Source organism: Thunnus maccoyii, chromosome 13, assembly GCF_910596095.1.
Source record: "Thunnus maccoyii chromosome 13, fThuMac1.1, whole genome shotgun sequence".
NCBI lineage: Eukaryota > Metazoa > Chordata > Actinopteri > Scombriformes > Scombridae > Thunnus > Thunnus maccoyii.
This window is the reverse complement of record NC_056545.1, coordinates 16,703,521-16,717,229: the sequence shown is the minus strand read 5'-3', so window position 1 is coordinate 16,717,229 and position 13,709 is coordinate 16,703,521. Positions and strand designations below refer to the sequence as shown.

General features: G+C 39.2%; 1 protein-coding gene across 1 annotated transcript in view; it reads right to left on the bottom strand.

Annotated features, from left to right (window-relative positions):
• Positions 1-12,680: 12,680 nt before the first annotated feature.
• rxfp2a (relaxin family peptide receptor 2a) overlaps positions 12,681-13,709 on the bottom strand; it is a 62,114-nt gene continuing 61,085 nt past the window's right edge. Inside the window, exons 19-21 of the mRNA XM_042430181.1 lie at positions 13,461-13,679; positions 12,962-13,246; positions 12,681-12,761 (exon numbers count right to left, since the gene is read on the bottom strand). Coding sequence (XP_042286115.1) covers positions 12,981-13,246; positions 13,461-13,679 — 485 coding nt within the window. The 3' untranslated portion in view covers positions 12,681-12,761; positions 12,962-12,980. The remainder of the gene's footprint in view (positions 12,762-12,961; positions 13,247-13,460; positions 13,680-13,709) is intronic.

Sequence of the window (13,709 nt, the reverse complement as noted above, 5' to 3'; positions counted from 1 at the left end):
GTTAAACTTGAACAGATGTATTTTAAAAATACATTTTAGGCAGCACTATCTGTAAAAACACTGAGCATTGCAGTCAAGAGCATTTAAAAACCCCATCTGTCTTACTGAGCTTGTGCAAACTGCATGTACAGAACTGCTTTCCATATACAATGTCATGTTGTAAAGAGCTGAGTAAAAGCCATTCTCTGATGGTAAAAACTTCCTGGATCTGAAAAGGGAGAATTAATCTAGACCTCAAATGACCTCACTGACTCTTATCTACAAAAAACAAATCTTACAGGAAATACTGTTTTGGTCTAGCCCTAATTGCATGTGGTCCTTTAAATCAGGACAAACTTCCCTCTCAATACTCACATAAGAGACATACCCAACCCCCCCCCCAACACTTCAAATGCTTAACAAACAATTGCTTCACAGAACTGTAACTGTACTGAACACACAAGACAGACTCTAGAGCAGTATAAATTCTTCAAGGTGCATGTTTCCTCTTGGTAGGATAGTTATATCTCAGGAGACACCTACCCTGAGGTGACTTCTCGTTGTTTACGCCACTATTGTCATGACATCAGCTCCATTGAGCACCTCACCCGAGAGCTCATGTGTGTAGGTGTGAAAACAACCGAACTTTCATATCCTCCTTTGAATTTAGTTCACACATTTGAACTAAATATTATGAGTCACGTGGAAATGTGTATGCTGTGATGTTTAGGTTGTACATTTGTCATAACTGCTGTATGTGTACACCACAAGATTTGATCAATCATAAAAAATCTGGCAAGAATATCAGGTATTTTCACTTTCTTCAAATGTGATTTCCTTTATCTAAAATTAGACAGATCACTTCACTTCAGCAAGATGTTAAAAGGGACATTTTTAACAATCTGCCACGTTTTACTGCATGGTTGCAGGTAAAACACGTTTTACTGCAACCATGCAGACAGGCAAAGGGCAAAGTCGGCTGTAAACACAATGATGATGCTTACTTAAATCCGGCAGGGAAATAGTTAAAGGTGGCAAACAAGCAGACGGAGGCACGGTGCCAAAGTCAGTTACAGAGGCGTGCCATCCCCTAGGGGAGTACAACAGCCAAGTATTAAGACAGACGCACTCGCTCTTACACACACACACACACACACACACACACACGCACACAAGCAGGAGATTGTTTTTGTCCTTTCATTAACTGACAACTCTGGCCAACCAATCAGAGAAAAAACACAGTGTTAACCAATCATCTTCAGGAATGTGTTGGCAAACAAAGAAGCAGGGTGTCAGTGACAGTGACAAATCTATTCAACCGCATGTTTTTTCTATTATCCTTTTTTGAATCTGGTGTCTGTCTGCAATGTTCTGGCTAAAAATATATAAAATCTCTGATATTTTGACTGGCTTTGGTTCCACAGTGAATGACGGATGATATTGGACTCCACTGGGGTTCTCTGACAAGCCACTCAGGTTTGTCGCTCTTGTTTGCTTGACCTGATTAGTCAGTTGTGTTTATACTCAGCAAGTCAAAAGCTGTCAATCTCACTCTTCATACACCCAAGATAATCCAATCTATTCTTCCCTTTGTACTCTGTTTTTATAACAATGTGATGGAAATGACTCACTTGATTGTTTTTACATGGGTTTAACATTGTGTGAGCTGCAGCAGATTCAAATATACATCTTAATCATTATAAAAAACTAAATAAATCCCCCCAGATAAAAGTTTTTTTTTATTATTTAAATATACAAAAATCCCTGGAGGCCAATTATCATGCCACATACAACACTAATCATCATAAATATTCCCTTTTTATTAGATTTTTTTCATGAGTTTGTAGCAGATGTTGCACATAAATCAGCCTAAATATAAATTGTGAGCTAAGCGTCACCTTCCGCCCACTGTACAGACATGATTTGGCTGGCTGGGACAACCAAAAACATCCAAACACACACACATACCACAGGGTCATAGCCTGTTTTTAGTCTGAAATGCCGAGTAAAAAGCAACAACATCTTAATTATGATTTCAGTCACTATTCTATCTCTCTCAAACAGAAACATGTCCCTGCTGATGGGGATATGGAGCTGGTAATGGGGGAAAAGTGACTTGACAAAAGTTGAGCCTCACATACTGTCTGAAATATAAAACTATTTCCCCTCCCACGCAGAAATGGCTAAAAGGAAGCAAGGGAAGAATGTGCCAAGATCACTTTTTGGTGCTTATAATTATCATTAACATCTACTTTGCTTCTTCATTTTCTCATGTGATCTTTTCTACTTCATTGCTTTCATTATCTTCATCCTATTCTCGATGAATTTAATTTAATTTCAATTCGAGAATGATAAGAGTTTCAAACCTTATGTTTTGAATTTGGGTGGTGGTACCTTATGGTTCAAGTCTGGGTCACGAACTGTGCCTTTAAACATACTACACCATGTCTTCATCCCTCTACTAATCATTTCAATTGCACCCTCGGAGACCTTTTATTTCCCCTGTCACTCAAATATGTTGTCATGTTCACAGTTTTGCCCAGACTGCCCTGGATGCTCAGCAACCCGGTCTAACAGGAGAACTGAGGGCATAAACAAGTTTACTTTTGGCTTATGCACTTCAAACAAGCAGTTCAGGGGTTGACAGGGATGAAATGTAAAATTAATACCAGTGCGCCTCACCACAAGAATCTCTTTGTTAGAAACAACGCAGTTTTGTATCCCCAACATTTTTGTTCCCAGTTGGAGCCTGAGATTTATTTAGAGTACATTAAGTACATACTATATTTTAAGTACTTGACAACACCAGTACCAATAAAAATAAGACTATTCTTAGTGGGACATATTTGTCAGTTAAAGCTTGTACTACATAGCAACGTCTTTGTATATGTGCAAACAGCAACCTTTTATTTAACATCCATTAATCATTTATTATATTATTATTGACATTATAAATCAATGATTTAGAGGGTTTTTTGGCCATTAAATTGGTGCATTCCTAAAACAGTTTTTAACAAGCACAGTAACTGATATATATATTTATTTTTACTGCATGTTTGTTCTGGCATTGCATTGACTGACTAGTGCACTCAGTGTGCTGCACATGTGCCCTCTGAGAGTGAAAGTAAAACTAACTTTCACTTCTCTTTGCAGTTCTGTCTTTCACTTATTTGCCATGGCTTGTTGAGGAGACTAGAGCAGTGGTTCTCAAACTTTTTCACACTAAGGACCCCTAAACTGATCACGGACCCCCATTTGATAAGATTTGTCCCAGAGTCCCCCATCTAATAAGATTTATGCTTTTACATGTTGATACATTCTGTCATTGTGTTACTTATGAATGGAATAATAGTGAAAATAAATTATTCTCCTTTTTGCTGGGGACTCCCTAAAACACCCTCAAGGACCCCTAGGGGTCCCCGGACCCCACTTTGAGAACCATTGGACTAAAGAGTCAATCTAAAAGCTGTGTCATCATCATTAGCAGGTACCAGAGCAGCAGTGTCATTTCCTTTTTTCCTTCTCTTGAATTGCTGAATGAATAGGAGAAGTAGGTAATGAAACTAAATTGAAATTATTTGCAGCATCTCATATGAAATTCATCAAGTTTAAATATTCACATACTATCACACGTTGTAGTGATAATACAACTGCTACGACTATGAGCACTACCACTGCTGATACAGCTGTTTGTAGTAGTAGTAACCACAGTAACAGTCAGATGCCCTTCACCTTTGTCCTTTCATCATCAAGCCAGCACACTGGCTCTACAATGGTGCCCCCTTGAGCCCATTGGAGAAATAATACTGCTTATGCAATAAAGTCACATTTCTGATTCAGGAGGGTAGTTTTGAAGACACTTTCACACATTATTTTAGCTAGTTTGTCTTTATACTCTACTGTATGTATTGTTTTGTTTGGCTGTCCTTGAGCAAAGATTGCTTTAAGTCTCTCTTCACTGCAATGACAAAGCTTCTAGGCAAGGTTATTTACTGGCACACAACAAAGATTAGAGAGATTAGAGATTAGATAAGAGTTCTCTGGGACTTGGTAAAGGGTTCTAAAAAGATAAAACAGAGAAAGTACATTCTGAGTTCATTTGGTAATTTATTTATCTAAAGGATTAGAGTTTAGAAAATCAAAGCAACATTAAAAACCTGTCAATTATTGCGACTTCTGTAATGACGGAGGGGAAATATGCAACACACATTACAGCATGCCCATCGGCGGGTCCATACATATACAGAGTTTTGTTAGGTGATACTGTATCACTGCGGTCTCTAAGGCCTTGTTCAGACTGCCAGCCCAAATCCATTTTTTAGCATATCCAGATTGTATCCAAATTGATTTCATAAAGTCTGGACAGCAAAAAAAAACCCACATGAAATGCCAAGTCACATTTGGAGATGGTTTGAAATGTGATTCCAATCAGATTTCTACAGATGCGTGTCAGTGCGGACGCTCTGGCAGCTCGCTCAAATCGGATTTCAAAGTGTCTTTTGCATCACTCGCAATGCGATACACAACAACGACGTCAAATACAGAGTGACGGAAGTGCATCAGAGCGGCTGAGCAGAATCGATGCTGCTACTAGCCGAGCAATATGGATGACAACACAGACAATGAGCGTCCGTTGACAGACGCTGAAATAAACTGTCTGAAAGCCGTGTCACCGGCGTACATTGTTACTGACGCCTACGTCGTTACCACAGCAACCCATGCAGATAGGTTGGTGATGTCTAGACACACAAATCCGATCACTTGCAAATAACAGTGCAGACAGTCTGTCTTAAAGATCTGATTTGAGAAACAAATCTGATTTCCCTGCAGTCTGAACAAAGCCTATTGTGCAGACTAATGCATCAGCTAACAGCCTCAGAGCTCTATCAAATCTCACAGCAGTAAGATAACACTCCCTGACCAATCATGTGGAGAAAAAAATATGCAAGACGAGACAAATAAATTAACTCTATACTAAAAAATATGTAATTACGTCAACATGAGGCTCAATCAGACTTATCGGACCGGTTTAAGAGTATTATGCTACTCTTAAAGCAATATCCAGAAGAACTCGCTCATAAAATAAACATTAATCTGTAACAGCACCTGAGGCAAAGTTAGAAAGGGAGTGGGATAGTAAGGAATGTGTGTGTGTTCGCTTCAGTATATGTGTGGACTTGTGTGCCTGGCAGTAACACCGCGTTGTGTAAGCCAGTGGGAGTGAGGTGCCGGGCGGTATCTATGGAAACGATGAACAAGTAAAGATAGATAGTTCACCAGCTGACTGAGGTTCACCAGTTAAGAGTGTGGGAGGGTCAAACACGGTTCTGCTCCTTTACAACATGCAGAGGAAGCTCGGGACCATTTTCACGGTGAGCTAAAGAACCAGTGGCCTGCGCGTGTCGCTGAGCAACAGAGCAAAAATAGTGCACTGTGTCACTGGATAAAAATGTGCCTGTAATGCAAGAAAACATGAACTTGAGGCGTGACACATATGAAACTGTGTCACTGCAGTGTTCCTGGTTTGAGCCATGTCACATCACACCCACAGCCCCCTTTCTCTGTCTCTCACCCCATGTTTCCTGTCACACTAAAGACAACATGACAAAAAGATAAATATATTATAGTGGGCGTTATGGTTATGTCATCCCTGATTAGATGGTTGGACGATTTGTATCTTGCACAAACACTTCAGTGTTTCATCACAGACAAATGCACGGGGCTTTCCTTGAAGCAGTGGTTTTCTGGTTTAACTGTTTCACGTTAAGGACCCCTAAACTGACACAAATTAGACCACAGACCCCCATTTGATAAGATTTTATCCCAGGGACCCCATTGAGATTTTTTGCTAGATGTTAGATGTTTTATTACAGAACGTGAATCAAACCCATGACCAAAATAGTCTAATTAAATAATTATCTGCCTTTTTGCTGGGGACCCCCTGGAACCTCCTTAAGGACCCCTGGGGGTCCCCAGACCCCACTTTCAGAACCACTGTCAAAAAGAATAAAGTAGTGGCGCTGCATGATCACATTCACACTGTACCGCAATAATTACTAACTTTAATTAACTTCCAAAATAGGGTGTAGAAAGCATATCCATTATGCAATAATATTATACAATAAAATATATACAGTTTTTAAGTCAGGAAATCACATGAGGAAAACAAATATAGTGTTTCCCCTGATTCCCCTAGGTTGACTGTCATAAGATGTCAAGCAAGGTGTAAACAATCCCACTGCACTGGCATTAGTACATGTCTTGATTAATCATCATCTATAAATTGATAGATAATTGTGAAAAATGCCTGTTATAATTCTCCACAGCCCAAGGTGACGTCTTCAAATGTCTTGTTTTGTCCGACCAACAGTTCAAAACCCCAAAATATTCAATTTACAATCATTTAAAAACACACAAAAGCAACAAATCTTTGCATTTGAGAAGCTGGAACCAGCAAACATTTGGCCTTTTTGCTTAAAGAATGACTAACACAATTAATTGATTATAAAAACAGTTGGTGATTCATTTTCTCCCACTCTACTAATCAATCAATCATTGCAGCTCTGGAGAGAAATGCACAGATTTAAGATTGGTGGGAGTTAACAGTCTACAAATGCACTGTACAGCTTGAGGGAGCTCAACCATTTACACTCACATGACAAAAAAAATACAGCTTTGAGGATCAGAATGGACACATTTCAATTTGAACTGGGCATTAAGGAGGCCCTCTGGGTCAGACTGGAACAAGTCTTAATGCTTGGGTGCCAAGTATTTTGAAATGTTTTCACTTGAAGGATTATATGGGTTAAGTGAACTCTCTGACCCTTTAAAAATACCCACAGGATAAGCTATAAAATGCATGGTGGTGCGCATTCATGGAGTCTTTTGGTTGACATTTTGAAGCTAGAAGTTTTGACGCAGCATTAACATGCAGAGTGTTGACTAATCCCGCTGATGTTCATTATACTGAACTGAATGGAGATGAATGCTGAATTTTTGCTACACTCCAGTGGTGTGGTGTGCATACTGTACGAAGTACAAGAGCAGGGTAGCTATTGCGGCCAAGTGGTCCACCTATTGTATAATAATACACCTCCACAAGCTTACCAACATACATGTTATAAGAGAGGTTTACTAAAGTACATCTAAAGAAAGCCAGTAGAAAATACTAATTTCCCTCATTTAGAGCTGTTGATTATTTTCTCAATTAATCGATTAGTCGTTTTGGTCTATAAACTGTCAGAAAATGGTGAAAAATATCTTGTTTTGTCCTGATCCAACAGTCCACAACCAAAAGATATTCAGTTTACCATCATAGAAGACTAAAGAAACCAGAAAATATTCACATTTAAGAAGCTGGAAGCAGTAAATTTTTGCTTAATCCACTAATCGTTACAGCTTTCATTTTTAAAACTCTTTAGTATTATCAGTCTCCTGCCAAAAATGCTGTAAGTCGGTATCAACTTTATAACAACACTAATGCTGAAGATGAGGAGAACTATGACTGGTGAAGAGGAGAGATATGGCATGTTTCCTCTGGATAAGTCTTTCTAAATTGGGGCAAGAAAGGAGTGGGATGAGTGTCAAAGAAGCACAGTGCTGTGACACACATGACATGCTGTCTGTGTGTGTGTTACTTGTAGCGTAAGCCCAGAACAATGGAGTTATCTGGGTCGCCATTGCTGACTGGCTGTGCCAAACAGCTGGAGAGATGGAGAGGGAGTGTGATTGAGGAAGGAGGAGGGGAGGGAGGGTGAGGAATAAGGAGGAATGGGCCTAAAAAAAAAACAGGAGTATGAACAGACTAAGGGAAGAGGTATGATGATCCTACTATGTGGCTCTTCTTCATAACTAAATGTCAAGAAGCTTACTATAAATCAATACCTGATGACTCTGATTTGCCAGATGAAAAGAAATGAAGGAGCCCACATTGTACTGCCTGGTGTCTGTCTGGCTGTGAGTGGATCTAAATAAAACATGTTCAACCACTGGCTTTCTGTCACAACATATTCAAACTGAATCCTGAGCACCTCAGCTGTAGAAAGTGCACAGACACTCTGAGGCGGGATGATGCGCGCCACAGTATCAATTTAAATTTGATCATTTGAAGGTTGCGTTTTAATCCATAACACTACTTTCTATTCATTTACACAACGAGGAAAAACACCACATAGTAAAGCGGTCCAGAGGGTCAGACATGGTATCAGACATTCATGTGTTACAGTACGAGACTATATATTTTTATTCATGCCCTCAAGCTGTATTCGTTAGGAATTAACAATGATAACTTAGCTGATTGGTATTTCATTATTGTAAGCTACCTAGCAAGCTAACATGCCGAGTAGCACATTTTCTTCAACCGCCATCACATCAAGTGTGTATTTACAACCAACGTCGCCGATAAGATAAAGACTGTTGCTTCACTAATCTGCCTCCTCACAAAGCAACGCGGCGTTGTTCGTTGTATTAGTGCAACCAAGGAGACGTGGAAGCGTGTTTAGGTTTATCACCTTCTCCATAATGGGTGTCGACCACTATAACCAAGCTGTGTCTGTAGCTAACTCGGTAGCCAACGAGCTAGTACAAGCCCCTGTGGTAGTTAACGGCTATATCGATGTTATATCAAGACACTGCTCGGTTGCCTTTGTAGTCAACACAGTGGCACGAAAACACCGTCGGGCACAGCATTAATGCGACGTTAAACTGAACTGTACCTTTTCTGCGTCGACCTTGGCGACTACTGGATCATTTCCTGGCCCGGAGTCTTTGTTTATGTGATTTCAGTGGGTTGTTTTCATCAATCCGTCTCGTCTCTCTCCTCCAGGAGTCGTGCCGCCCCGGCTGACAGCACTACAGCTCGGGATGACAGGGACCCGCCCCTAGCAACCAATCAGATGCTGAGGATCTGGAAACTGAGGCAAGGAACGTTTTCTATTGGTTGGTGGCGGTGTCCATTAATGTGTCGCTAGGGGCGCACCTTCGTCCAAGGGCAGGACACCTGCCATGAAAGGATGCTGAGCGCCGCAGGTGCAGCCAAATCAAATAATGAAAGGGCTGTAGAAGAAAATATGGAGTAGACATGTTGTAGCATAGCAGACACGTTTACCACAGGCAGCAGCATAAACAAATGACGAGATGAAATAGAGTTTTTCAAGCAGCCTCTTTAATGGGCTTATTATGCACACATCCAAATGAGCACTTCCTTCCTACTATACATTTAATAAAGTGTTTTTATACACCTTCTGTCAAATATGTATCCCATATTCCCAGATTATTCAAATTCTGAACCCAAAATTTCTGTCACTGAAAAACCTCTACATGTCATAACCCTAATTCACTGGACTATATACTTCATTCATACATTTCTATTTAACATAGTCCTGTAATTGCATGCTTAACTTTTATTCATATTAAAAAACTAACAGCTCTAATTATGTTTTGACTGCTCAAGGGAAATGATAGTTTTATCTCGACTAAAATGACAATATTTTACTGTTTACCAGAGCTGCAACAATTAGTCAATCAACAGAAAATTAATCGCCAACTATTTTGATAATCGATTAATGGCTTTGAGTCATTTCTTAAATGAAAATATTTTCTTAGAATAGTTTCTTTAGTCTTCTATGATATAAGCTGGATATCTCTGGGTTGTGGACTGTCAGTCGGGACAAAACAAGATATTTTAGGTTCTTTCTTTTCTGACATTTTATAGACCAAATGACTAATCAAGAAAATAATAAACAGATTAATCAATAATGAAAATAGCTGTTAGTTGCAGCCCTACTGTCTACAACTACTGTTCATCTACTGTTATATATTTATTTAATTTGGAATATAAATATAAAAGTTTCATGTTTCAGCTTTTAAGAATAGCAGATGAAAGAAACAGGGAAGTGGGTCAGTGCTTTAGTTCTCTATTGGGTGCTTTTATGGAGCTTTAATAATTTTAGAACAGAACTGCAGACTCAGCACGTCTTGTTTCACAATCACATTGTGTGTGTGTGTGTGTGTGTGTGTGTGGTTTCTGCTGTGTTCCTTTTAGGGCACAGGTAACTTTTTTCTCACTCAAAAGGGAAAAATGTTCGCGTGTATTTCAAATTTGTTCTTTTTTTTTTTTATTTCAGTCAGAGCCATTTCTGTGAGGAAACACAAAATTCACCAACCTGACTCCAACAAACACAGTGATTTACAGAACATACACTAAGAAGACAATACCCTGTACCAAATATTATTCAACAGAAATAAACATCTGCACATCTGCCCAGTATAATATGACATGATAGTCCTTATCTCATCAGTGGGGGTTCCAGAAATTTGTACAATCATTAAACCACCCTCTTCTCTTCATCTGTATAACTTTCTTCGCCTTAATCCTCTTTCTCTATTACATTTGTTACTGTGTGATGATTGTCATTGAATTAAAGCAACTGTTTAAAGGCAGCAAAAATGAAAGCATATTATATATCAGTATAAAAGTTAAAACAGTGAAGGTGACGTCTGACAAGCACAACAAAACTGAATCAAACAACTTCCTCGTGTATGGATTAGTGATTTAAAATAATGTGACATGCTGTAACCAAATGTTTAAATCCAGCCCAGGTCACTCAGGTAATAAGGAGGTTAGAACAACAACAAAAAAGTATGACTCAACAGTATAAAGATGCTGCAGCATATTGGTTCAGGTTCATAATGAGTCAGAACACATATAGTGCTGTACATGCAGACTGCATGTATTAAACAAGTAGGAGCCATTAGGCACAGGTTAAGTTTCAGATTCCACCCATTATATCACAACAAGATAAAAATATGGCAAAACTGACATCAGTTTGCAGTCAGCAGAGGACAGGAAGATAGCTGCTGCTACACACAACTGATGCACAACATTCAGTGATTGTTACGTCTCTTTCTCTCACATTTTTCTCCAATTGTCGAGTGTCACACATATTTTCAGAGCCTTAAAATTCTACACTTAAACTATTAAGTTCACATTGGCAATTACATTTTATTTATATTCAATATATGCATCATTTTGACATAATTCAAATGCAAAAGTCCAGTTTACATCGTCATTTTTACACTTACCACATTCAATGTGGGTAGAAAGTGTTCAGTTTTCAAAATTCAAATTTCAAAATTTTAATGAAAAGGAAAAAAAAGAAAAAGATGTTACAAGATGTTAAAAGAAATATTTACATTATCATTTTGCACAATCACATGTCAACCTTCCTTTGCAGCTTCATTTCTACATTTCTCTGTAGAGGAGGCTTTAGGAATGGGGTGTTTCAGGAAGAAAAGTTTACCAGTAGCTTATTTTAAAGGTCAGTAAGTCTGTTAATTGACAGAGTAGCAGAAATGACCAGCATGAGCAGAAAAGACAACAAAAACAGAAAAGCAGAAATTTGAACAAACAGCTGCTTCCAGAAGCCAAGAATACCACCGAGTACCAGAGCTGCAACCTGGCAAAATTAACTGACAAAACCAGTGTTACTTGTTCCTCTAAAACACTGGTTGTGCAACACACTTATAACACATATCACTTTTTTCTCTGCTCTCCATGTTCTTCTTTTGGGATCTCTGCTTTCTTCCAAGTGTTTTGCTGTCTTTCTTTTCTGTTTTTGTTCTTTTCTGTCATTGCTTCAGTTGTTGGGGGTGGTTTATCATATTGTGCAGCTACACTTCAATGGTGATGGCAAGAACAGCATGCATGCCGGTATCTTTATTCAAGTGAATCAGTGATGAATTACTCTCATGCATGAATCATACATCGGTAATAGCCTCATTTTATGCATGATCTATGATGATGAAGAAACAGAAAAATAGAAATGCATGGCAAAAATAGCATATTGTCAATATTTTAGAAAACCCCCCAAAATATCACAAATCATGTTTTCAGGGGAGCTCATGTCTTATTAAGATGAGCCAATCTGCTCCTGGCTCCTCTGTAGTTCATACCCTGGTTGTGGGCTTTCCCAGGTTTTACTGACATGACAATTAACCAGAATGTGTGACTTTCTTAAGCCATCCATTTGTCATGGATTATTTGGTATATATGGTGTTAAAATTAGCTTTAAAATTGACTGCATTTAAATATTGGTGGATGAAAAACAATGCAAGCAGGATTTTGGCATTTGAATTTCAAATATGCATTGTTTTTTGTGCACATTAAATGAGACGGAAATACAACTGCTGATTAGCATCTGATTTATGTCAGCATTACAATTCCACAAACCATGTTTGAGTGCTTCATTTTATGCAAAACAAGGCTCATTCGTTGTATTTGTTGAGACAGAAACAATTCATCCTTGTACCCATTTATTAGTTCATCGTCTGATGAGGTGAGCTTCATCCTTCAGTCGCTCCATAGAAAAAAGTCTCTGGGTGATATTTGGCTGCTTGTCACTCAGCTTCCTCTCCTGCTGACAAGGGATCACAAAAGTAAAATTTGGCATATGTGGGATATTACATATTGAAAAAGCACTTTTCTTGGTAGACTTGAGACATTTTAATTCCTTTTTGATCATCCACAGGGTGGCAGTGAGATGTGCAGTATATGCTGGCATTTATTTTTTCACCCATCTCCTCTTCTTTGTTATTCCTATTTTCATTTTACTGTACCTGGAACATCAAAAGTTTGGCCATGTAAGCAAGCATGCAGGCTAAATGGCTTTACTTGTTGTTAGGGGCAACAAGTGGTACTGAGGGTCATCCATTAATTGTAGGGTTGATCACTGGCTCCTCCTGTCCACATGTCCTTGAGCAAGACACTGAACCCCAGATAGCTCCTTATGGATACATGTTGGAGAAAAATATGTAAATTGCTTTGGACAACAGCGTCATTTTTACAAATATGGAGCATGTCAGAGGTATGATGCGACAGCTCAGTCCACTTGGAAAGTCAGTGTTATTAAAACGCGCCAGTGCAATATTGTCATGTATGAGTCAAAAGATGCAACTAATAATAGGCCCTCAGCCTGTAGCTTACAAAATGATTCCTGCCTCCCTCAGGCATAGCGAGGATCTGCGCTGGTCAGTGACACACGCTGGAGGTAGGCTGGTGGATGGTAGCAAGGAGCCCTTGACGTCTCCATGAAGATTGTGGAGGAGGTGAGGCTTTTCCGATCTTTTTTCAAGGTGTGTCTCCTCTGCCACCGACAGAGTAAAAGTTCCACCTGCTCCCTGAAGAAGCTGGTGGTCAAGGTGTAGAGGATGGGGTTCAAGGCGCTGTTGATGGGAAGGATGAAGATGACTAACCAACTGGAAATGGTGCCTAAAGATGAACAGGAGGAAAGTTGTCATTATTATTAAGCATTACATACTTGTAGATGTTATTCCATAAGTAAAGTGTTCATACAGTAGAACACTGAGGTGTGCTGATTCTTGATGATATTAAAGTTATTGCATTATGCTTATTGTAAGTTGCACAGAAAAAAGTTTAAAATGTAAACATAACCTAAAACGCAGGGTGCTGTTTCATTTCCTACCAGGTATCTCCACCTCCATAAGTGAGAGGACTTTCACCAAAAATATGGGAATCCAGCAGAGGGCATCAGAGAACACTATGAAGAAAAACCTGTTGGCCACAGCCACATCTCTGTGCAGTCTGCTCCTCAGGTCTGTCGCATTGATGCCAGTTTTATAGATGGAATAGAACATGCTGGAGTAGGAGAAGACGATCACCAGGAATGCCACCAGGTTTAGACCTAAAGAAACGCACATGCTATTCACACACA